At 32.9% G+C, this 27,302-nt stretch overlaps 1 protein-coding gene across 2 annotated transcripts; it reads right to left on the bottom strand.

The window, feature by feature from the left end:
- Nucleotides 1-408: 408 nt before the first annotated feature.
- LOC105338625 (fatty acid 2-hydroxylase) lies at nucleotides 409-20,663 on the bottom strand. Of its 2 annotated transcripts, XM_011443828.4 has the most exons (7): nucleotides 20,316-20,663; nucleotides 14,220-14,372; nucleotides 13,108-13,360; nucleotides 8,990-9,001; nucleotides 4,874-5,040; nucleotides 2,274-2,523; nucleotides 409-676 (listed from the first exon to the last, which is right to left on the bottom strand). In XM_011443828.4, exons 1-7 carry the CDS (start codon nucleotides 20,556-20,558, stop codon nucleotides 618-620), a joined length of 1,137 nt encoding a protein of 378 aa, XP_011442130.2. In that variant the 5' UTR covers nucleotides 20,559-20,663; the 3' UTR covers nucleotides 409-617. The 2 variants fall into 2 exon arrangements, with proteins under 2 accessions (XP_011442130.2, XP_011442131.2); XM_011443829.4 differs by lacking the exon at nucleotides 8,990-9,001 and having other exon boundaries at nucleotides 20,316-20,662.
- Between the last annotated feature and the right edge of the window lie 6,639 nt (nucleotides 20,664-27,302).

Raw genomic sequence — 27,302 nt, 5'->3', positions numbered from 1 at the left:
AGGGGAAATTTTGTGGAAAAAAACAGTGAAATTATTATTGGGTCATACTTTTGAGACAATTTTTGATACATGATATTTTTTTCCAGATCTAAAATATTGTTACAGAAAACTTTTATTGCATACCAAGCAAATATTTTTTTTTTGCTTTAAGAAAGGAATTATCATTCATGTTTAGTAATCCTAGATGTATTTCCATTATGCGCATGAGGTAGTTTTCTTCACATGTGTAGGAGTTGTCTCTCTTTATATAGTTGTAATTATAAATAAAGGATTTCAGATATAAAATTTCAAAGGAAAAACTATTAAAAAATGATTCTCAAAAATCTTTTCTCGAAAAAAAAAAAATTAAAATGAATACAATGAAAAAAAATAACAAGAAAAAAAAATCCACCAAATATAAAAAAGCACTTCTTTTTTGCAAAGATTCCGGAATATATGGAGTATTTTGTATATGTTACAGATTGATATAGTAATTCACATGTTACATTGTACACAACAGAGAGAGAGAGAGAGTGAGAGATAAGGGAGAGAACCATCACTCCTAACATAACACAGGGGCTGAAGAGGTCCGAGACATATAGCAGAGTTGTCTGCCCATAAGGTTCAGCAGACCGACTTTATTCCTTGATCAGGGTACCAAACGGGTAATCCCACATCTTGGAAGATATCCCAAAACCTGAAATATAATCCATTTCTATATATGTGCAGGTCAAGTACATTAGCAGTGAATATGCAAGTTTAAAAAATTTCTGCAAAGACCATGACTAATAATCGGTAATTAATTTTTAAAAAATAAAAATATACATCTATTACAATGGCATGATTGGAATCGTGTACAGATCAGGACATGTATTTCTTCATGCTAGGGAAACAGATGCAATGACTGGGAATTAATATCACACACTTTTAAAATAATCAACCCTCTTGGAGCTTCATTTAAATACACAAATGATTAAGAGTGCTAAAATATTTTCTGAACACTACGGGTGGCTGTTAAAAGACAACTTTTAAAATTTCTGGATATCATATCTGATCCGGATCATCTAGACATTTAATTGTCTTAAATTTGCGGAATCTGGATGACCAGATGTGAACTTTTTTTTCTAGCTCTGCAAGTAATAATCTTGAACAAGTAATAATTACATTATCCCTCTGCATCCTTTTAGCCAATAAAGCAGTTAAAACCACACCTAAACCTAACAACCAGGTATTATTTAAAAATCATGATATCATGCGTTATCAGACCAGATATCATTCCATCGAGTCATCTAGGATTCAGAAATTTCACAATACCAATAGTCCTATATATTCACCCAACTTGTTTTTCAAACCCTCTCTATTTGTGAAAACATAATTCTATCTTTTTGTTTAAATAGTCCTGCATTATACTCAATCAACTCTCTAGTACTGGTTAAGAAGCAATAAATTTGACTTTTTCCTCAATTTCTGGAAGTCTTTCAAAACCATTGTGGCTAACAAACAAAGAGTTTTTTTTTCTTGCACATGGTAAGAAGCAGGAAATTTTTCAAGATCGCTCATTTGTTTGCTTTTGGGGTTATGTATTCTTAGCCTTTAATGCTAAAGTGGATATATATTTACATTTCCTAATGTCTTTGTCTACAGAGAAAAACATTGTAAATTAAGTAACCTTTTGGAATATTGCATGGAATGTGTGTGTTTAAAAACAAGATCAGAAGATTTCAGCAATCCATTGAGATATACTAAGGGTTAGCCTTATAAGAAATTCAATGAATGGAATAAATCAATTTTAGCGCAAAGTAATTTTAAGCATTGGCAACTGTTACGCAACTTATTAACAATAGTTAAATACAACAGTGATATAACAACCCAAAATCTTGACAGTTATGCACATATAGGGATCCCATAAAATAGAAGTATTAATTGTTATTTCGCAATCCTTTTGAATACAGAAAAATAAATTAATCATCACTCCCTGAAAGATCACATTTCTTTCAATATATCTACCCGTATTTAAACATGTACTAAATTGCTCATAAAAAAATTCTTACGATCAATTGTTGACATCTCATTTACATCAGCAACATTCAATTTAAGTTTCAAAATAAAATAATGTTTAAATATAAGCAGCATTGTTCTGACTGAAACGCACTCAGGAACACCCAATTTATATAGGTTCATCAGAATTTTTTTTTTCACACAAGGGAGACCACTCGCACTCACTTTTTTCTTGGTCCAGATAGTGATGATAGCCAATTAGAAACATTTTTCTTTACACAAAAGAGACCACTCACCTTTTTGCTGGTCCAGATAATGATGTTTTACATGATATCGTTTAAGTGCCCTAAAATAACTGCCGTAAGGTGTCCCGTGGTGTAGATAGTAGTGTATCATATCATACACAATATAGCCGCTGATGCTCCCCGCAAACACCGCCAGGGCCATTGTGTAGGGCATGAACAGGCAGTACACAGAGTAGAGTAATAAAGCCAGTGAGGCGGCAGGGAGGGGGGGAAACACCAGTCGCATCTTGTCCATGGGGGCCTGAAAAGGGAAAAATAACTGTTGCAAGTCTAGTTTATGTGATCTTCATAATTGTGTACTTGTTATTTTTGGTTATTTTGATATTGAAGTATATACGCCCAATCTTTGGTTCATAATTTTCATTAAAAATAAATACAAATTCCTGTCATGACTCATTTTCCTTTCTGTCTGTCTATTTGTCTGTCTGTCAGTCCTTCTCGAGTTCCTATCCACTAAACATTTTTAGCTCACCTTAGCTGAAAGCTGAATTCTAATCCCCTTTTGTCAGGTGTCCCTCTGACAGTAAACTTTTTACATTTTTAAATACATAACTTTACATTTATGTTTAAATTACTTCACTTTTTTAAATTACTTTTTCTCAAGTTTCACTTGACCAATTTCAGCAAAAACAAGTTTGTCTCCAAAGGGGGAGATAATTGAGAATTATTGAAAATATGTTGGCATTAAGTATAATTAAGATATATGCAAAAAACAGTTCTGTATGAAAAAATATCAGAAAGGTCGAGGCCCATTAGTGCAGAGAATATTTTTTCACCCAAATGTGTTTGAGGCATATATCGTACTTAAAACACGTACATGCACTGCCATTGAATTTCATTGTTGATTTACCTGAGACAGAGCAATTTTGAAGGATATCAGTACTGTAACCACTGGTAACCATCTGATATTACAAGAAAACAGTAAGAAGCTCACTAATAATGGACTGTCACAGGTAAACATTTTAGACTGCTGGAACAAAGGAACACATCACAGCAGTGTTTTAATTAAAAAATCTTTTCAAAATCAATCCATTTGGCCAGAACAGATGGGACTTAAGTGGTTTTCATGATGCAGTTTTTTTTCTTAGTTATAATTATCCCTAAAACAAAAGGAGCTCAGTGTTAATTAAATATAAGAATATGGAAGACAGATTTGAATATTTTTTCAAAGAAGATTTACTTCGTAAATTTTATATAATCCATTAAGTTGATATGAAAGAGTTATTGCTTCTGTTGCTAAGGTGAGTAATGTGAGCCACTGGCCTCTTTTCTTTTTCTTTTTTTAAATCTAGCTGTTCGGAAAAAACAAAAGACTTCCTAAGGTTATGAAAATTCATGTTCATTCAAATGCTCAACTAATATGGGTCCTCTACTTTTGTAAGAAAATCTAATTGAATTCTGTAAGAAAATATAATTGAATAAAGAACAGTCAGTCTAATAGGACAGTGTAAGGATTCAAATTCTAAATAAGACAACAAACTTAAAATAATTACTTTTTCAAAAATCTGGGTTTTTTTTATTAAATCTAGTTGTTATATCAGCCAAACTTTAAAGAAATATATACTATAGGAAAGAAGATATTTCAAACAAAATTTTGTATATTTGTTTTTTCATATAACAGAGATGTAATGCCATAATAATAGAAGTTTAGATAGGATGCATCTTTCATTAGAATTATTACGTCTGGTGTAATTAGGGAAAACTTCATTGCTCATAGGAATTCACACTTCGTCTCATTGTAAAAAAATTATAAAAATAAGTGATACAGTATGATAGTATGTACCCCGGACAAGGGGCTAGGGGGAGGACACATTCATAACCCAACAACTTGCATTAGGCACCAAGAATTCTCTCCAAATCAAGATTAGGTACTAAGAATTCCTCTCCACAACCAGATCAAGATGATATCAAGATAAGACGTGTATTTGCTAATTATTATTCCTAGGTTTTACAATTAATGTTCACATATACAAACCTAATATCTAAAGATATGCACGCTAAAAAAAATATCAATAACCATCTTCATTGTACCGATAATCTTTAGGCTTTATATCTATGCATAGACTGGTATTATGTAACTTGTAAATTAACATGTGTGTGTGAATATATTTATGCTCCCTTACAAATAACTGCATATTACTGTCATATGACAAGTAATTTCAAGACTCTCACATTTCCATGTAAAATGACCCCCAAAAAGAGACAATCCCATTTTTTAAAGATTTTAAGATAACGTCACTGGAGACAGGAAATACATATGGTACAACAGTGATCAAAACATCACACGCACGATGTACACATAGTTGACAGGAAAACTCCTGATAGTGTCGTATCTTATGATCCGTACATTTACCCCTTAACTTTTTCCTGCATTTAGATGACAGCGATAAATATTTTAAACTTAACAATTAATAATTTACTTCTTCCTTGAAACTTATATTCATGAAACAGAAACATAATTTAAATTAAACAATTTTAGTTTCACACAAAAAATTTACATTATTTATGAATCATTTTAATTTTCCAAAGTTTTGCAATTAATCATCTTCAATGGCTTCAATTTCGTTTGTACCGATCAATTTCTTGTTTACCTTGTGATGCTGGCCATGAAAAAGGAAGTGAAGTATGACGATCACCGGGTATTTGGAGGGAGGGCATAAATGGAACAACCAGCGATGAATTACATACTCGTCTAATGTCCACAGCAAGAACCCAACTATATACAGTAAAGGCAGGTGGTAGGAGGTTATTGGAATGCCTGCAAAAAATAACAACAGCTCATTTTAGTAACCCGATTTGATGAAATCATACATGACACTAAAATATTTTTTTCGATGTAGAAAATTCATAGGAACTTCAATGTCTTGCAGAAACAAAAATTTGTTTGGGACCAAAGGTCTAATTAGCTGCGGGTGTTGGGAAAATTTGGATTGACATGCTCAACATTTCAACACCCGAATTTTCCCATAGAACTACAGACCTTCAGCTAAGATCAAACATATATTTGAATTACATACCGGTACATGTTAATGCAATCACACGAGTGCAAGTGAAATATGAAAATATGGCAAAGGACTTCAATGCATGTACTTTACTACGGTAAATGAAATGTAAATACATGTAACATTCAGGCGTTAACTATCTGCTGATGCATTTTTTGTCAATAAAACACTTGATTACTTTGTGTCAATTTTTTCTCCAATAAAATTCACAATTATCATTGTATATAGTCTTGGGGCAGGATATTAAGATATCACCCTTTGTTTTTTATGATTTTTTTTTCCTGATACGACAATTGTAATAACTGTGATTGCTTTTCATTGAGAGAACCAATCGTTATATGACACCTCATTACCAGCAGGTGTTTCCTGTTTCTATGGAGCAATGCCAATATAGAACTGTTGATGTGAGATTGAATTGTAAACAGTTTGTCTTAGTGAAAGCTAGAAGATTGTTCCTTCAGCTTCTGCCCCAAAACCCCTTTAATTAAAATAGAACCAACATCATAAAACATCTAACAGACTTTTTCAGATTGGAGATCGATGCTTCTTACTTAATGTTCACTACAAAACTGTAACTCTCCCCAGAAAATATACCAGTGGAATAGGCATATGATCTGTCAACCAAGTTATTTCCAAGAGAGCTACTGAATTGTTATGCATATTACGTAGTAAGTTGTATTCAAATCTTCAATCTACACTGGCTATGTGCCAAATGATGAAAGTATCTTATCTTCAATATGGTATTTAATTAAATAGTGAATTCTGTTTGCAATGATATTTGAATTCTCTATTAATTTAATTAAAATGTTCAATCTTGGACATAAAATCAATTTCTTCATTCTTATATTAAATAAAAGAGACATTCCCTCATTTTAAATTTTTTTAAGTACATGCATAAACAATGTCAGTTTAAAAAGTTGGAATTATAACATGAATGTGACGTAAAAGGATCATAAACGGCATTCCAACATCTAAAGGAAAATGAATTTCCCAAAACATACATGTGCAGAGAATCAGAAAATATGCTAAATTGCATTTTAGGCAGGTAAACTTAAGAACATGCCCTCTGCCATTAACTGAGGATTTTACTGACAGTAGCAAGCAATCAGGGGTCTTCTTCAATTAGATGCATTGCAAGTGATGTATGAGGAACATGGTGCACACAATCTGCTACAAATAAAACATGTTTGCTGCACAATTACAATACACAAAACTACAAAATGTGATGCACATCAAATATCAACCACTAGATTGAACCAAAATACGAAACTAAACAAACACACCGTGCTGCACATCAATAATTGCCCACTAGTTGGAACAGAGCTGTACTTCTTTCTGATGACAGGATTGATAATGATGATGATACATGTATTGATGATGATGATGATGATGATTATAATGATTGTTTGGTGATTGGTTGTTTGCTATATTAGTTTGGTGACTTGTTGGTTTGTGGTAGTTTGGTGCTTGGTGGTCTGTATCAGCCTAATGGCTTGATTGTAAGAGAATGATGGCTTGTTGGTTATAGTTTGGTAGATTTAATAGTCTGATGGCTTGTGGTTTGTCCAACTTTTGTGACTTGGTTGTTTTTCTTAGTACAGTAGCTTTTTAGTTTGATAAGTTATAGTTTGATAGCTTGGTGGTTTGGTATAGTTTGATGGCTTGGTGGTTTGATACAGTTTGATGGCTTGGTGGTTTGATACAGTTTGATACCTAGGAGGTTTGGTATAGTTTAATAGTTTAGTGGTTATAGATTGGTTTGTTGTAGTTTAGCAGCTTTTTGGGCTAGTTATACCATTTGATAGCTTGGTGGTTTGTTAGGGTTTGGTAGCTTTGTTGTTACAGTTTGGTGGTCTGTGGTTAGTATTCTATTTGTGGCTTGGTGGTTTGTTGTGGTTTGGTAGCTTTTCGGCTAGTTATACCATTTGATAGCTTGGGGGTCTGTTATGGTTTGGTAGCTTTTCGGCTAGTTATACCATTTGGTAGCTTGGGGGTTTGTTATGGTTTGGTAGCTTTTGGGCTAGTTACACCATTTGATAGCTTGGGGGTCTGTTATGGCTTGGTAGCTTTTGGGCTAGTTATACCATTTGGTAGCTTGGGGTTTGTTATGGCTTGGTAGCTTTTCGGCTAGTTATACCATTTGATAGCTTGGGGGTCTGTTATGGTTTGGTAGCTTTTCGGCTAGTTATACCATTTGATAGCTTGGGGGTTTGTTATGGTTTGGTAGCTTTTGGGCTAGTTACACCATTTGATAGCTTGGGGGTTTGTTATGGTTTGGTAGCTTTTGGCTAGTTATACCATTGGACAGCTTGGTGGTTTGGTTTGTGGTTAGCTATAAATTGATGACTTTGTGACTGTTAACAGTTTTATTTATGGCTTAATGGCTTTGTACAGTTTATGTGATGAATGGCGAAATGGGTCATTATAGTTTGTTAGCTGATTTTGATACTATTGCTTTAGTGTGAAGGTTTGGTATTTATCTTTATTTAGTTTTATGGCAAAAAGGTTTGTTACAGTTTGATTAGCTTGATGACTACGGTTTGTACTAATTTGATAAAATTGATGGTTTGTTTAAGTCTGTCATGGTTTGGTTTTTGCTATAGTTTTAAGACTTAATGTGGCTTGTTATATTCTGATGTTCTGATGCCCTGTTAAGCATTGCCATCTCTCTCACATCACTTTTATTCCCAATAGCTACCCCATATCTCAAAAACATGAAAATTGCAGCCATTAGTATATATTAATAATTTATAATCTTTAATATCAATGACATTTCATGTTTCTCATAAAAAAATTCTCAATATAGGGTAATATATTTTTCATAAAAATTGGTCACTGGCAATATAAAATTTTCATCAACAAGAAAAATATCCCGTATCTATGGTAATTTGCATGTGTTCAGCAAATTGCATGGGCTTCATGATACATGTATAATGTATGTGAGTGTATCATACTCTGCCCTTCATTTTTCTGTCCTCATTTTTTGTTCAATATTTTTTTTTATTACCGTAATTTAATATTTAAAAAAACCCACTGTGCCAAAGCTTTATCCATTCTCTAAAATCCCAAGATTTCTGTTTTGTAAGAAAACTTCTATCATGCATTGTGAATGACCTGAAAGTACCCAAACGACAGCATTGAAAAACTGTGCAAGCTCATGGTGTTTGTAAATTTGATAATGCATCAAAGGTGTCAAATTTTCCAATATGATTATTCCCAAATGAAATTGATTTTCATTCTCAAAACTATCACTGAGTGAAGGGTGTGACATGTCATTGGAGACATTAGCTATGAATTAAAAAAAAAAAAACCACTTTTCACATTGATTGAAAAAAAGATGAAAAAAAACCCCCTGGGACAGGGTATAGGATTCATTGGGTAAAGTGAAGCAGGGCTAACTGCATGGACATGTGTTGTCATATACAATATTTTATACCTCACCACCTTGAACTCTACCATGTTTTGTGTATTCAATCACAACTCTCACCCAGCTCTCATCACACCAAAATGCTTCTCTGACAAGCTGATATTGACTTCAATTTACAGAAATCAATTATCATCCTTCTATAACAATTTGCCATTTACACCTAGGATACTTATAAGCACTTCAAGCAAGGAGGAAACAGCTAGGAATGCATGGCAACAATTTACCAACCAATGCATGCATTAAAGTCTGTGCATCAGACCGTATACCATCATACTTACTTAAGTTATAGTCTGTAAAGAAAAAAACAGAAGAGCTTGATTAACATTTACAACAATACAAAGGAACTGTTCGCTTTTTTATACCTTTAAGTGCATCCCAATGTGTAATTAAAATCAATTTCTGCAATTCCAGGGCTATAAGAACAAACTCTAGCTAGCTTGTATTTTTTTAAATTGCAGCCAAGGAGATGAATAATTCACAATATGTGTCATGTTTGCGGGCGGGTGTGAAAATAAAGCTACATTCTTCCTTAATAATTCATTCTCCTCAAATTGAGTCTCTCCAATTCACATCACTATAAAGAAATGAACTCTAATTACGATAATTCAAATGTTACAGCAAGAGACCAACAAAATTTTCATAATCAGAGAATTTTGATGATGATCTAAAAGCTGCGTGCACTTTTTAATGCACAGATACATGCATTATATTCCAAAATTTTGTTATGACCTCTTAACTGTCATCATCTTAACATATACCATCAGTGCCTGCATGATATTTCAAAACTTTAAAGTCATTAATATCTTAGGCTTATGAAGCATTAAACTGAAAATTTAGGAGGAGCTTATAGCTTTCCCTTTAGTGGCATGGATCTGCAGGCTAACATGCAGTTGCATCACATTCCTTTTTTAATTAAGAAAGCCGATAATTAGCCATACAAAAGTTATCGACAAAATTGAATCTTAGCTATAACCTGTCAAACCAATTAAAGCAATTCATTATAGCATCTAGCTGACAAGTGGATTTTACTCTTTATATGTTAAAATTGCGGCCATTGAAAACATTTGTTGAATCAGAAGGAACAAAAATCTTTTTCTACAAGTAGATGTAATATCAAGGTGCAATAAACTGCTTGATCGTAAACTAATAAAACACAATAAAATGTCATATGCAGTCTGAGGTACCCCATATCTTTATAGAGGAGACAAATTTAAAGAAAGATGGAAAAATCCACTCAAGGCACCCGCAAAGCTCTTTGCAAGCATAACTAAACTTGTACTATAAATGGAACTTTTTTCACAAACTGTCAATTTAATTCCCTTATACTAATATCGTTGACATGGATGTTAGCACGTAAATCCTTAAATCTTACTGCAGCTGTTTTCAAGATAAAGTGACAATTTAATATAAGAATATATGTAAACACTCTCTCAATGAAATACTTTTTCTAAAAAATTCATATTTTGATTACTAAGACGACGTACGGTACATGACTGCTTGTCTAAACTATCATAAAAGGTCTTTGTTCCTACAATACATGTTACAGACAGCATATTACAGAGATAGACAGACATTTTTTGATTACAAAACTAATATCAGAAAAAATCCAATACCTATATATACAAAATATCTTATTTCACAAAAACGTTAAAAAGAAGGTAAATCCCCAGGTGAAGCTAAAGATTGATTACTATAAAATGTAACAAGAGCAAGCTTAAGAATGGGACAGAATATTTCAATTAATTTTTATTGAAAATGGCATTCTTAAAAAATAAATAAATATCAATATCTAAGTACGTTTACATCCAGGTAAATTTGGACTTCTAATCAAGACATAAAACCTTTATCAATTTGAAAACCATCGGCATTTAAACAAAAATTGGATGAGAGAACTCTCAGGATACAAGTAGCTAGAAAACCAAAATGGAACTATACAGTCAAATACATATAATCAGACATGCACAGTGCCTTAATAAACACATGATCTTTCTTGTTTTTGTAAACTGCATGCAACAACTATCAATAGTATCATAAAACGGCCATATTATGTGCATATGGTAAACACATAAACATTTATTCAATATTCTTTTGCGAAATTCATAATAAATCCAACCAAAAAAAATAAAATGAAGAAAAACCCATAAAAACCTCATACAACAAACTAAAAATAGACATTGGATATATATTTGTGATCACGAAAATATACCATCGGAGGTATAACTGGAGTTTCTTATAATCTTCATGATCTGCCCAACACCTATAAATAGATGAGCGTATTGAAAGATATCTCAAGTCTTTGCTTCCCGAAATTTCTAGCATTTCTGGCAATCAATGAGGAGAAAGAGAGAAAAAAAATCAACTGAACTGCTTAGTGGGCAATTTTTTTCTTTTCTCTACGCTTCGGATCGAAACATCCTCATTGAGCTTTAGCACCTTTCAACACAGAAGCACTGAACTGAATTACTTACCACCCACATCTATAAAATCATTTTAACTAGGTAATGAATTCAATAAAGGGTGTAAAAAATTGATTCAGTAAGTAAATAGGCATTAATTTTTATATAATTATAGCCTTTAAAAATTGACATCATTCACTATCAATACAAAAATATGCGTGTTCACATGACTGATTTTTTCTTTTTATTTTGATCTTAATAGCTACCTATAATGAACAAAATAAATAAATTGTTCTATCTGCAAAAGGAACTTCGGTTCATAATCGACTATTGATAAATCATAAACTGTACAACGTACTACATACAATCAACCTCATTACGCATCTGGGTCAAATTTCCACGTACTGAAGAGAAAATGAAGCGGTCTTATTATCATGATTTATTATAATTAGTCTCAATTATAAAAATTTGTTGAATACCCATATACATATATAAGTGTATAAAAGGTAAAACTTTTACTAATTACCTAGATAAATTGCCATAAAAATGAATTACATTAATTAGCCTAAGCAATGGCTGTAGATGAATAAGGTTTTAAAACAGAATAATGTCCTATTTTAAACCCAATTTAAAGTGATTTAATTAATCATTGATATAGAATGCATGCAAATGCCTTCTCTTTTTCAATTCAGTTCAATTCATTTTTTCCCATATTGTATAAAACAACATAAAGAAAATATACAATACAGACAATATTCTACAAAAAAGCAAGAATGTATACTGGTACACTCTGTTCTCTTTACATCAATGTCAAGCTTATTAATTAATCTATAGAACTGCATGAAAGCATTTAGAGAGCTCCCTTCGAACAGTGACCTCCAATTCAACACTGAATATTGATTACACAACAACAGCCTCTCAATTTGTATCTTTTCGCATAGCAAGCTGTTGTCAAACAAAGTGATCCATTATAAATGCATACTAGAGTGGAATCATTTCGATGTTCGATGTCTTTGTCAATGTAGTAGCAGCTGATGCCAAGATTGTTACTCTATCAAGGTTGAGCAGAAATACTTATGCTAGTTTTTAAGATGTTTTTTTTTTACTAGTTTTAGCAATTTTTTTTTAAATCAAGCCTAATCAAGCATATTTACTTACTATAAATCTACAATGGTAAAAAGGTAAACATAATAAACTATCAATATCATTTATTCATTACATGTACCATCAAACTGTCTTAAACACACTTCAGAATTTCAAAATGTTTCATTGCGCAATATTTAAACCTATTTGCAGTTCCCAGTTATCTAACGATCACCTACGTGACAAAAAGCATGCATTATGACCTACTAGGTGTTTCTTTATTCTCTGTGATCAGACCATTTCAACTGACCAATCAATTCATTCATTGTGATATAACGTGTACATTGTTACCTTAAAAGATAATGTATTTTTATAAGCACTTCAGGTTTAAAAGTCAGAACAAAATGACCTATAGCTGTAATATCATGGTATCCCAACTGCCCACAATCGACCAAATCCAGAACTAGTGTTTAGTGGGGGGTTTTCCTGGTGACTTGATCAATGCAGATTTTAGTTAATATAATTACTATCAATAAATAAGGAAAGAAGATATCTTTAAACTCACTCAATGCAACTTTTCATATTAAGATATTCATTTATCATATGCTTCAATCAAAAACATAATATCTTGAGGAAGAAGATGCGTGCATGCATGCATGGCTTTAATATAATTTCACACTACACTGCCAAATGCTTCCACAATTCTTTTCCTTATAATACATGAAATGGTTTTATCCCTGGCTGGGATATATATCTTCTTAAAAATAAACATATCCGTGAACACATTGGATTTAATGATCCAGATGCCCCCTTCCCCAGCAACCAATAAATAATCTGACCAGCAGCACATTAAATGAAATGCCGGATGGTCTAGCTATCCAGTAAACTACAAAGTTAATGAATAAAACGCTACATACCTTCAGAAAAAGTGACTGCGAAGGAACATGGCTCATCTCTTAGACTGGTATAGGAAGTGTACAACAACAACATTACAACGGGGATCCAAACCATGGGTACCATGTACCACGGACACTGAGAAAAAGACTCGCAGATCTCCGACTTCATCAGTCGTAGATGACCGTCTATTGGCCGATGGACCCATTCGAAATAACGGTCACCTAGTTTGGGAACTTGGAAAAGAATAGGTTCGTCCCAGTTGATTGGATCATCCTAAAAAATAATTTCACATTTTAAAAAAACAATTTTACACACAGTATAATAAATTCAATATTGTACAATAGTCTTATATCTACTTGTAATACACGGTACATGTACTTCTATATAAATGTGCATTTGAATAAGTTTTGACGTTAACTGGTACAAAAATTCTGAGCTATGAACCAAATAAACAAGCAAGAGACATAAAACCTTGGCTAAGGTAGCAGATAGTGACATAAAAAGCTCCAGCAATTGTTAATTTTTATTGTTTCCTGCCAACATGTTTCTCAGGCTCTCTCTGTTCCTTTCTTTATTTTGTCCTTTCTTTCTCTCTCTCTCTCTCTCTTGTATTTTTACACCAAAATTATCAATGAATGCTTTATATAACAACAATTCATAACACTCTCTCTCTCTCTCTCTCTCTCTCTCTCTCTCTCTCTCTCTCTCTCTCTCTCTCTCTCTCTCTCTCTCTCTCTCTCCCCCCCCCCCAACAGGTGTACATATATTTTGTATATCCAATATGGGTTGTTTTTTCAGCTGCAGCAGAAACAAACCCGGACATGACGTTTATTCTGGGTGACAATGGGATCGCATTTATCTCCTGTTGCCATCAACCAAATGGCAGATGATCCATTTCCCCTCTAATTGCTTGTCATATGTGGATGGGCTTTAGAAGCTTACAACTCTATATTCTTTACCGCCCAAATATTTCTTGCATATCTCAATCTATTCATATATTCAAAACCTGACTAATAAACCTGTTTTTACAGACTTGCAAAGCAAGGGCCTTAATCTTATCTCTTTTTAAATAAATGAGATTGTGTCAGAACAGTTTGGACATAAGTTGCTGCTTCAATTCTCCTCTACTTACTGGAAATGAACTATCATGGTGTCTGCTGTGACCATTTGAGTGGACGGTTCCATTGCTATGTGCAACACCATTTGCTGTTCCATTAACTGTTCCATTTGTTGTTGTTCCATTACTTTTCACTGTTCCATTCCGATGTCTGAGGTCTCCGTTTTTCTATAATCAAACAAGGTTTATATCAATATAGGTATCAGTCATTTCGACAGGAAAATCGAAGTCGGCTCTTTCATATATTTTTAGATGCTCCTGTCTGCAATGAAATTAGAGACAACCATATGGGAATCATACACTATGCAATATTATCACGGAATTCAAGCATAGGGGCAATTTTCACAATTTACTCAAGACAAAAATCACGTACATATACATGCAGTATATCATATATATTTTTTTCTGACTTGCAGGCTCATCTAATGTTTCATTTCTTAATCATATCCAAGACGCAATCTTCATCCATATATGTTTTCCTTGTTGCAACCACATATTCAGGTTTTAATTTATTATCCTATTTACTGATATCCTATAAAGTCAATGTACATCTTCATCATAACATAACAAACTCAACTTTGAAACTGCCATAAAAAAAACATACAATATGAAAATACTTATATGAAATTAAATATACTGTACATATGCTCTATCTAAACTTATTATATACCCATCAATATTCCTTTCTTGATACTGTCAATTTTACAGAGCATGATCAGTATTTCAGATTACCACACTGGGTTTACGATTCCGTAACACCACTATCTAAAACAGATTACGTAGTACACATTAAATAACGTCTGTATTTGAGCGCATTTTATAAGAGTTCGTTTTATAAAGATTTGTTGTCTAGTTAAACGTCATACAATTAATTTTAAAATTAATAAAAACTTTTAAATAAACAAGGGTATATAATAAATTTATCCTTGTAACAGTAACTTGATCCAAAGAGCCAGATCACGTCTCATTGCCAGGGGTGGATCATCAGACCCTTTGGATCAAGTTACTGTTATAATAATATATATGTATCATATATTTTCTGTTCATGTTACACATGTACATGTTATTACCTGACAACAATTACCAGAAACAGTTAGATCTAGTATAGGAAATTTAAAAAATACAACCGATGTTTGAGAATTAAACAAACATTACTTGATAGCTATTTACTGTGTTCGTCAGATAGTGAGTGACAGCTGGCAAATTGACTGTCAATGATGTAATGTACTTACAGAGTGCAGACATGCCCAATGTGCATTTAAGTGATGTAACTGTCCATGCTGACTTGACCAAGCAGTGTTTAACTGAACATTCTTAAAGAATGTACTTGATCTCTCTCTCTCTCTCTCTCTCTCTCTCTCTCTCTCTCTCTCTCTCTCAACAATGCATCAACAAATGAAATTTCGATCCACACATTACATATTGTTTTGTTAATTTATCACTTTAAAAAACAGAGAACAACCTGATAACCCAAATTGTTTTGCCTCGGACTAGAATGTCGCGACGTCATTGGATGAAACGCGTCACGTGGCTGACTTACAAATTTCTTTAAAAGGCAAGCGTCAAAATTTATAGCGCAACATGGCGGACGTAACGTTATTTGAACTGATTTTCTACACAAACGTTTGTTTACATATCAAACTTTAGGTCCTCGACAAAACAAAACACTTATTAGGTTTGTTACTGACTGTTTAAAGAAATTTGTGGGGTCGGTAAAGTCCATAGAAGGCTCGGCTCCGCCTCGCCTTCTATGGACTTTACCGACCCCACAAATTTCTTTAAACAGTCAGTAACAAACCTAATAAGTAATATCAATAAGACCAGACAGATATTGTACCAGTTTTCGGTTAGCTGCAGATATGGGTTGCTGGCGTGTGTTTTATGAACACATAATGATAGATTTTACTATTAATTCATGATACATTAAAAGGATCCCAGGCTTCAGCTATAAAGACACTTCTTGCTTTGTTTAATGATAATTGCTATTCTATGGAGAGAGGAAAATGCTGAGTTGACAGACTTTTGTCATGTCAAGGTCACCCAGCTCTACTATCCTTCTATGTCTTCTTTTCTATCCTAGAGTACTAGTATCTCTTTAACTATCCAATAATGTCAAGAATTGAATACTGTGGAATCATTAGAATTTGTGGTGGCTCAATTTTCATGGTATTTGTGGGTATAGCCCTACCCCACAAATAAACATCCTCCATGAAACAAATTTTGAAAGAGTTAGTTTTCTTACTGAATCTGAAAATGAAGCATCCAAAAAATTACATCCCAAGCAAAAAAATCCAAAATCCATGAAAACTGGCCCCCACGTTTTTAAATGATCCCACAGTACATGATAATATATTGCGATCAGTTTTTTTAAACCCTGGGGTTTAAAAAATAAAAAATAAACCCAAAATGGAGTGTTCAAAGTCTGCAGACATCTGGTACATGCTGAGCTAAGGAATTTTTAAAAGAGTTTTCAGTGTTGTTCAAATCTTTGGACAGATAAAGCCATACTAAAATGACACCCATAATCCAATCCCAACTCTGCCTGTTCTTAAAGGACTCCCATGAAAATAACATATCGGATTGACTTTTGTAACCTGATTTCTTTAATGACTAATGGCGCATATAGAGCCACTGAGGCACAAAACAATGCAAGGTCAGCAAAGACTTCATGTGTTAGCATATAAATCAAAAGGGAGAATTACGGCATTTACTCAGCCTTAGGTTTACCAGCAAGACAACATATTGTCATTTAATTGCATTTTTCCTTTTTTCAGTCTTTCATTCCTCTCAAAAATCAATTGAATAGCACATTGTTTTAATCTCAAGGTTTTCTTTGAAGTCTTCAAAAAAGACAATCTCATCTGCACTAGAAAAGCGTCAGGTATTAACACCCTATTGAGTGTAGATAAGACGGCCTGACAATTACCCTACAGATAATACTATTGGACGTCAAGATCTGTTTTTTTTGTACCCAGGGTCATTGCACTGGCGTCAGGACTGTTATTAATGGCTATTATATGTACAGTAAACCATTTATTTTATTTTTTTGCAAGTGGCCAATGGAGAACTTATCATAATCTGCAATATGACCCTTTAAACACAGAAATATAAGTACCGGTAAGCTGCAGAAATTTAATGGACATTAAATCCATGCATTATTTCCAGTCAAATAATACACACATAGGTTTACTGTGCATTTACGGGTATATCTATTCAGCATGATTCTACTTTTGTTATCATAATTATATATGCATTTTCTTCCTACTAGTATACAATTCACACAAATAAAAAGTTCATTTAAGTAACATTTAATCTCTCAATGGAGTATAGCTTGTACTTATGTCATGTAATAGCTTGAGTACCACATGTATCCAAAGTAACCAACGAAGAAACATTTTGTAACTATAGGTGTTTCCTGCTGAAATAATGATAATTTACTTTTGCTTTTGAATAATATCAGGTGATTGAACATAAAGATGCAGTTAACGACATTTTCACAAAGACTTTTTTTCTGATTTGATCATAAGTTACAGCCCACTTTAAAGGCTATCTGCAATTTTAACCCATGGGCATTATGGAAATGATCAAAGAAAATTCTAAACCCCTGAAAGAAAGAAAGAAAAAAAACAAAAGAGAAATATCTCAAATACATCTGAACATGCATTTTTTTCTCACGAATATTTTCCATAAAAAAAACGAATCAACAGTCCTTTTCCATTTTTTTTTCCTCAGGATATCTTTACCCAGCATACATGTACATAGTAATCTACTCTGAAAATCCATTAAGAGCTAACAGTGACCAAATTAAAGCTTAGTAATACGAATCACCTTTATGACATGAAATATTGATGGGTCTCCCCAACACTTAGTTTGTATTCATTAATCTATAAGGAAGAGACGTGTTTGAATAAGGCAGTATTGCTCTCTGTAATTCTGTCAGATCTAGCCATTACATTGGGTGGATTTGATTCATTTCCAATCAAAGTCGCAAACTAGACTCGACGTATGGTATCCATACGTGGCAATTAAAAACCGGGTCAATAGACAATAAATAAACAAGATGGAATTTCAGACTTCGGTAAAAGGTACTGGAATCTATCAACAATTGCTAGCTGATCTATGTACATTAGTCCCAATAACACGTACTGCTGATACATTTCCTCTAATCTGTCGACAATCGACAAGCTAGACCATCGCTGCTATAGTAAAGACAATGGAGAATGATCAACAATTGTGTAAATGGAGGCAAATCCCAGACCATATGTAACCAAACCAGATGCTTTCATTGAATAAAAAAGAATGGTTAAGCAACCTTTAAAAACTTTTTGCTTTTTTTTTGTTATTTCTCTGGGTGCTTTGATTTGAAGTCAAAATTTTAACTAAGGTACAAATATTCTGACTTGCGGTCAAAATTTTAAGGTACATTGTTCTGACTTGTGGTCAGAATTTCAAGATACTAAGGGAATTTTTTTTCATCAACAATTTATAGAAATTGTATCTGCCAACAACTGAATTAAAAAAAAAGATGAATATTGATGCTCAGAATGTTTGACATTTAAATTTCAGAAATATTTGGGTCGATTGCTGTTTTTTGTCAGCTGATTCAGAGCAAACAAATAATTTTTTATGGTGGCCTAGCTATATAGCTGAGGACAAGAAATTAAGGTGGCCTAGCTAGCTGAGGACAAGAAGTTATTAATTAAATTTAACGAAATAATTCAATCTATTTAATTTTTTTTCATTCCATTTTACCATGCATCTGTGTTTTTAAAGGTTCAAATGTATCATGGTTTATCTCCTTTCGTCAGCTTTTTTCAGGTTGTCATGTTGTTATAATTTCCACTAGATATTTATATAGTTGCAATTATGAGCTAGCAGCCTAGCTGCTTTAATAATTGCCATTAAGTAATTTCATCATTTTCTTTCTGAATTCAGTAAGTACATGTTTAACATGTATAATTTAGATCTATTAATTCTCATCATGCATGCCGCACCTTATTTTTTCCTAGCTGAACATACTGAAGTGTGAATTTTCATATGGGGTACTCCAGATAGGAAAGGCTATCAACAATTGTCTAATACCTTTGCAATGTTGACTTTAACAGTCATTGACAAATATCAAGAGCATGTTTCCTGTCTCCTATTACATGCACTCATTTTGTAAGTGCTACATTGTATATTAGATAACAGTTTTTAGTTTATGCTGATGAGTAAATCCTAATAATCCATGACACATGACGATGAGTTGAGTTTTTACATCACATTTTAATGCAGAAATATTAAGTAAACATGCTAATGATAGATAAAAGTGATGATTAAGTTACGTATTTCTAGCTTATCAAATTTTATAAAATTTATACTGCTTGAAGAGTTTAATATAATGGTGAAGACAATGTGAAAAGGTGGATTCATCATGATCACAATAATGATGAGACTACATGCAGTCAACTAGAAGTGTTGCTAATTTTGCTGACGGCTCTTATAATATTGTTAATTAATTAAACCTAGAAAACTTTTAATTTGATAATTTTTATTGATAGAAACCACTGTCTAGAATGCAATTCCAATTGAAGCCGCAAAAGTATAAGTTGGTCAATTTTTTCTGAGGAACTTGAGATTTAGTACCAAGCAAAGCGAAGGCCGGCCAGACCAAATCGAATTGTGAGGACCAAGGAAATTAAAAAAAAAAAAAAACCATATATAGATATAAGTGTATATAATACTGTGACACACATTCTTTAAGATATGCAAAAACAAATTGTTTCGTATTCATATCATATAAGCTCATATACAACCTATATTTATAATATAAATATACAGGATATAGTTAATTTTCTAGCATATATCAAATTTATATAAATAAACATTTAATGCAAATTCTTTTAGGGGCCATGGGGGTAAATTTTGGACATTTTTTTATTTACTTTTGAGAGTGTCAAGGTAAAGGGTGAAATAGCAATACAATTAATTAACCCACTTGTAAACTGGCTACGTGATCTAGCAGACATCATGCATGTATATTTCACATGACATGTTTCCACTCGAATACATCTCATTACTTCTGAGGTTACATAACATATATAATTCAACCATATATTGCATGTCCCTTACCTGCATTAAATTTCCAATGCAATATTTTTTAAGAATCGTGTATGCTGCTAAACTATGGTGATGGGGAGTTTCACTTTCCATTTGTTGTGTAACATCGTTTCCAACTTGTTTGACCAGGTGTTCGCGGCCTCCTGGGTGCCTATCTGCGAAGTCCGTCACATCGTAAACCTTTCCTTCACTTAGAATTATGATTTTCCCCTTGTCGATTTCTTCTTTGATTTCTTTTTCAGTGTAGTAAATCATTGTTTATCCCCGCGGTATCACGCATAACATCGGACCACAGTCACCGTGTGTTTATCTATATATTGGTCAGACTAATGCGCGGAGTGTTTAGTACGCACAGGCTAATAACAGTAAACTGCGTATTTGTTCAGATTACAGTAAAAATAGACGTGAACAAGGTGTATTTGTTTTATTTCCGGTAAACTTTGGCATTTCTAGAATAAAATATCATGAGTTAATCAATTGATACGCATACATGATAAAATTAGAAGACGTCCCATATATTGAACCGCATACTGCAGTATGCGCGGGAATTTAATGTTTATAGAAGGCGTGCCCAGTGCCGTAGGCGCTCCCACTAAATATATGAGAAAAAAAATCTTTATTACTCTCGGTATTTCATAGGGATGGAGATAGTTCTTATACTAGTACATCAATTATAGATGGAGTCGAGCGCCTTTGGAAAGTGCTAGTTAAAATTATAATGCATGATCGAAGTAGTGTACGTGTGTTTGGGTGGTGTCATGGAGACATAAAAATTATCAGCCCCAAAAAGAGGAGGTGCAAATATTTTTACATATCGACATACCTTGTGCTCCACTAGTTGTGACCTCTTTTCTTTTAAACCAATTTCTTGTTAATGGAAATTTAAAGATATTTACGATATACTTGTGTAGATATAGGCCTATACATATACTATACTGTATACAAGGAAAATAATCACCCAGTTTTATTTTCGCCCATTTCGCCCTGGTTGGACATCAGCGGGCGAATGTAAGACTATAAAGGCGATATGAATTTAAGCCGATTGACTCAAAACTTTTGCAAGCAAACCTAAAACTGTTCTTTCAATCAATATAGCCAGGATTAAAAAAGACCAATGAATGAAAACTGATTTATTTTAGTTTTGAATAAATTAAGCGTAATATTTTTCGTTTTACGTCGATACGTTGATATTATTAATTTCAGACATGGAAAATTTTCCACACATTGATTCTGTTTTTCAAACGACATATTGTGGTGTATTCCCTATTACTAAATTTGCCGCTACGGTGTAAATAAGAAATCTCACACAACTTTGAGCGAATTCAAGACGGGGCGAAACCGTTTACAAGTGTAGAAGAAAAACCGGGGCGAAACTAACCCTATATACAACAGTTTGTGACCAAAAGTATAATAAAAGGAAATTTAAAAAGGTACATTAAAAGTCATGCAAGTTACCGGTACAACTATCTAAAATACGGTATACTGGTTAGCATAGTTACAATTTAGCTGGACAAGTATAGTTTCAGACCTTGTACAAAGCTCTACGTGAAAATTCAAACTGGTGGAATCTTCGGGTGTTGTTTTTTTTAATTTATAAACAATTTTGCATTAAAATGTGAGTATATTTTACTGGTTATTTCGTTATCTTTCTTTGTATGTGAAGTTAATATCATATTTTAAAATAAAAAACAAATCGATTAACTTACAGTCCTTATTCGGGTGCATATTTGTAACGCCCTCTGAAAACTGGACCAATGCAGGCACGTAGCATGAGCACTTTTACATGTAGCAAACATTTTTCTGAAATTAACATGAGTCCCCCTCCCCCAGCAATTTGGAAAATTGAAGTAGAAGGAGAGAAGGGATCGAGAAAAATTAACAGTAAAATTAAAGTAATTTTATGTTAAAGGTATAGTATACGCCCCCTTTTTTTGGATGAGTCTGCCCCCCCCCCCCCCTCACACACACACTTTTTAAAACGATGCTATGTTCCTGACCTGTTAAAAATTATTTCATATCGACTACGTGATAATGATGTTAAATGAATGAAATAGTTTATTGTTTATTGATATAATGAATAAATATAATTTATTTTAAAATAAAAAACATGTACATGTATATATCAAAGTAACTACATTCACCAAAATCACATGGACTATCAACGGTATATATTTTTCACGTGTACTTATTATGACACGAAACTACATGTACGTATAGTTTCAACTGCCTCAACAAATTGTTTTGTAGTTTTAGATTAATTTCTCCCTTTTCTATTGTCTGCTATTCGATTTTGATTTTTTTTTTTCACTGTTCATTATGAGGCAGTTTTTTAAAAAACTTTTTTAACTGTTAAATAATGGCTGTGTTGACTTAAGCTTAACTTGAAATTTCCTGTTTTTATTTATCACGTACGACCCTTAAGCTTAATATAATTATAATTATTGTTAATATTGAATTTACTAGTTAGGTGTAAATATAAAAGTTACAATAAGTAATTTTTTTTATTTACACCTACCTACCCAGCAAATATTATTCACAATTCATAATAGGACATGCTACACTCCTAAACTGGCAAGATAATTGAAATGTGCAATGGCCGTTTCTGGAAAATGGTGTTTAATTATTGTGTTTGTTACCCAAACATACAGTTGTCTCTGCCATTGTGTTGCAGAATGTTAGTCTGTTACGTGGATACTTTAGAATTACCTAAAACATAAATATTCGCTGTATTTCCTTTGTGTTTTGTTTTGTTTGTAGGGGGGGGGGAGGGGGTGGGGGTTGTTTGTTTGTTTCAAACGGGTGGTTTTTTTTAGGGAAGGGGGTGTTTATTTCTTATTTGTCAATTTCATGTGTATTAAAATAATTCACATTATTAATTAACAAAAAAATCTCATTACAAGAAATAGTTATAAATACATCCTGCATTCAAAACACATCTACCATATAAAGAATCAAACACTTGTCAGCCTGTTTTGTGAATATAAATATACATTTGTCAGTTGAAAAGAAAAGAGAGAAAAATATATGATAGCAGAAAAATATAGGATAAGAGTATACCTTTATTTCAACATCGCTATATAGAGGACGTAACGTGAACGTAAAGTGAAGTGTGAAATTTAAATCATAAATATCAAATTTCTAGACGCTATTCATTTTATTAAAGTAACCAATACATTTTTCGCACATAGCCAAACTTAATGAATTTTCTAACGCGTATTGACTAATGTTTGATTTATCAAACTTGAGTTATTTGTTGACATTATAAGCTGACCAGATAACATTATATGTCTAGACTACTGCGCAATATTGCACGTGACTGGTTGATGGTATTGCATTATATGGTATCACTTTTGTCAGGATAGAGTTGATATGTACCCAAAAACAAACATATAAAACTGACAGACTAACCCTTCAAAGGATATTAACTAACGGGATTTATGATATCCCTGAAGAGTTAAATTTGATAAATTTTCAGTAATAACCAGGCGGACCAGAAGTTGCATTGCTCTCTCTCTCTCTCTCTCTCTCTCTCTCTCTCTCTCTCTCTCTCTCTCTCTCTCTCTCTCTCTCTCTCTCTCCCACGTGGGAGAGGGTCGTGCATATTGACCGTGGTGCATGTAGGTATAAACAATAAGAGTGGGTATATACATTTTTTTAAGGTCTTCCGTTTCCAACGGAAGACCTTATAGAGATTGTAAGATATCTCAGAGATGGCTGGATCGATTTACTTCAAGTTTTCAGGAGTGATAGAAAATGATCGTATCTCGAGGCGTTTTTTTCATTTTTTCAAAATCGACTTCCTGTCGTCTGTTTCCTGTCCCGCGACAAAAAGCTTGTCACATCGAGATCTCTGAAACGATAAAGATTTGAACATCCAAACTTTGAGGGATGATAGACCTATAGTTGTAGATGTGTTTAAACACTTTTGTTTTGTTCGTCGTAACTTCCGGTTGTCACCGGAAGCTCTTCAAAAATTTTTGTGTTTACGTATTTAATTTATTTTCCATAGAATAAGAATATTAGTATAGATCCTAACAAACGTCATCTATGCAATGTTAAATAAACAAAAAAGTTCTACTTCCGGTGAGATATCTTGATTATCTCAGGAAGCTTTTTTAAAACATATTTTGTACCCGCAAGTTCTCAGGTACTGTACGTGATCAAGACACAAAACTTTCACTTATCATAGACATTTGATTGAAGATGTGTTTAAACAGTTTCATTTTGTCGTCCGTCACTTCCGGTCCACAGCGGAAGAGTTCAAACAAATCAAACTGTTTATCCGTTAAACTGTTTTTATTTTGATAGTTTTAGCTACTTTGATGAATAACAATGAAAAATATGAAATTAAACAAGATATAAAAAATTTAAATTTCATTAAGCACTTCCGTTTGTCCGTTTCCTGTCCCGAGACAAAAAACCTTATATCGAAGAGATCTCAAAAACGGTAACGACTTCAACAACCAAACTTTGTAGAATTATAGACCTGTGTATGGATACGTGTTAACACTATTTTGTTTTAACCGGCGTAACTTCCGGTCGTCACAGGAAGTACACCAAATTCTGATTTTTAAAAAATATGTTGGTTATTTAGCATGGAAGTAACATTTTAGTTACAAAAATACAGGAGGTCATCCACACATGGTAAAAAAACCAAAAAAAGTTCTACTTCCGGTGAGACATCTCAAATATCTCAGCCTTCTTTTAAAAAAACAAACTACCCCCAAGATCTCAGAAACAGTGAGAGATCAAGACACAAAGCTTGTATGGATAATGGACATTTGAATGAACATGTGTTGAACGGGTTCCATTTGGTCGTACGTCACTTCCGGTTTTCACTCGACGTGTTCAAGCAATAAAAGATTTTTTGTTTTGTTTTAACATTAGAATTTTTTTAACATTTTACTCAATGTGATGAACAATAACGTATCATAGGTAAATGTACTAAAATACGTATTTTCAATTTCTTAATCACTTCCGTTCGTTCGTTTCCGGTCCCGAGACAAAAACCTTTTCTCAACGAGATATTATAACTAACAAAAACTTGAACATCCCAACTTTGAGGAAAGACAATGCAATGTATGAAGATATGTTTACTATGTTTTGTATGATCCGGCGTAACTTCCGGTCGTCACAGAAAGTACTCAAAAATGACGTTTTGTCTTTTTGTTTTGTTTATTTCTTGGGAATTCCTTTACAGTATAAATTATATCCGTTTTCTGTTTACAACAGAAATGGATCTTTTGTACAGATATATATGTGAGGAACGGAAGACCTTTTTGTTGCTATAGCAACAAGAGTCTAGTTGTATATATTATTTTAATAATATTTTCACTGAATTAAAAGACGATGATTATCGTACATTTTGTTCACACGTTAAAATAAAAGCAAAATTATATTCCAATCATACCGTTTTTCTATGTCCACGGTCTAAACGGAAAATACATAGGGTTTTACGTCTTTTTTTCCGACGCTTTGATATTGGTCACGAAATTCTATTTCTGGAGTTGATTAATAAACAACAATGAAAAATTAAAGACAAAATAATAGATTACTGAGGATAAAATACGAGAATATTTATTACATGTAATATACATATGTATAAACAATATATATGGACAAAGCAAGACAGAAAAATGAAAATCACTAGATATTGATACCAGATTTTGAAATTTAGAGATTTTGAAATTTAGACACATGTGTTGTTTTTTTAATTGTTGTTTTGCCGGTAGGGTTTCCACACCCAAGCACAGCTGTTATAAATCGTTATGCACCCCTAAAATTTATCTATGTAAATTAAAATGGTATTAATATGCGTTTTTATCATGTCAAAATTCGGGGAGAGCATAACATGTGTCTTAATCTGCTACAACTAGATCATTTTCATATAATTAATATTCATCTTTTATTATGGGGCGATGAGTCATTATCCATTGATATTAACAAGCAGTTATTCTCATTAGTTCATTGTACATCAACGAAACTGGTAGATTTGTTTAATATAGTTTATGTGCATGTTTCTTATTTTCGTATATATCACTTATTTTCATTTATCGTAATAATAATTCTATATAATGCAATAACAGTTGTAAGTTTTGTATAATTTTTCTATTTAATGGTAAAGACCTAGAAAGTTGTCAGAACTTGTGTCCAAACCATTTGTATATGTATCTTATATATATGTATACAATAAAATATGTTCAAATCATGTGTCTGTACTTAAATGCACTTTTTTAGCCCAAACCCGCCAAATATACATTTATGACCAAATCCTCATAATTCGTACATTACATGTAATTATGCTAAAAACTCGTGAAAGTCTTTTTTTTTTTTAAAAGACACCCCTCCCCTCTTTTTATATGCGATGAAAATGATTGCAAATTAGCTGAAATAGCTAAATTTTTTCAACACATTTATTTCTATACAATATCCAAGTCATCCTGAGCTCTGCACGTCATCAAAAGATAAAATAAGAGCTTACTCGGTCCTCAGACGGATGTCGTGTAGTCGGTCATCAGTACCCTTGTACTTGTGTGTCTGAGTGTTATGTCACGTGCCAGATCACCCATGCGTTCTAATGAGTAAGGAGTTTATGTACGTGCAATCTCCTATATATAATTCATAGTCAGTATCAGACCAGTTCAATATCTTTATTTTGCCATTGAACTCTTATAGCTGATGCTTTCAGTCTGTGTAAATACTTTGTCGTCTGTCAAATTCATCGTTAAAACATCTGTATGTTCCTTCCATTTATTAGACCCTGACATTGGCCTAAGACCTATGTCCGTTAAACTATAGGTGTATATGCATTTTCTTAAAAATTTAGAGAGAAAAAACTGACTTGAACGAATCGGTCAGAGTTGAAGTACACCCCACCCGATTATTAATTTCAATATTCTCGGGAGAGTTATCGCTCTTTAAACCTATTTCAGGTTATCACGAGTTTTGTCGTTCAACATGAAATGATATCATTTCTAAAGAAATATAAAAACAGCACGT

The sequence above is a fragment of the Magallana gigas genome, chromosome 3 (genome assembly GCF_963853765.1).
Source record: "Magallana gigas chromosome 3, xbMagGiga1.1, whole genome shotgun sequence".
In the NCBI taxonomy this organism is placed as follows: domain Eukaryota; kingdom Metazoa; phylum Mollusca; class Bivalvia; order Ostreida; family Ostreidae; genus Magallana; species Magallana gigas.
This window is presented reverse-complemented; position numbering and strand designations above follow the sequence as displayed.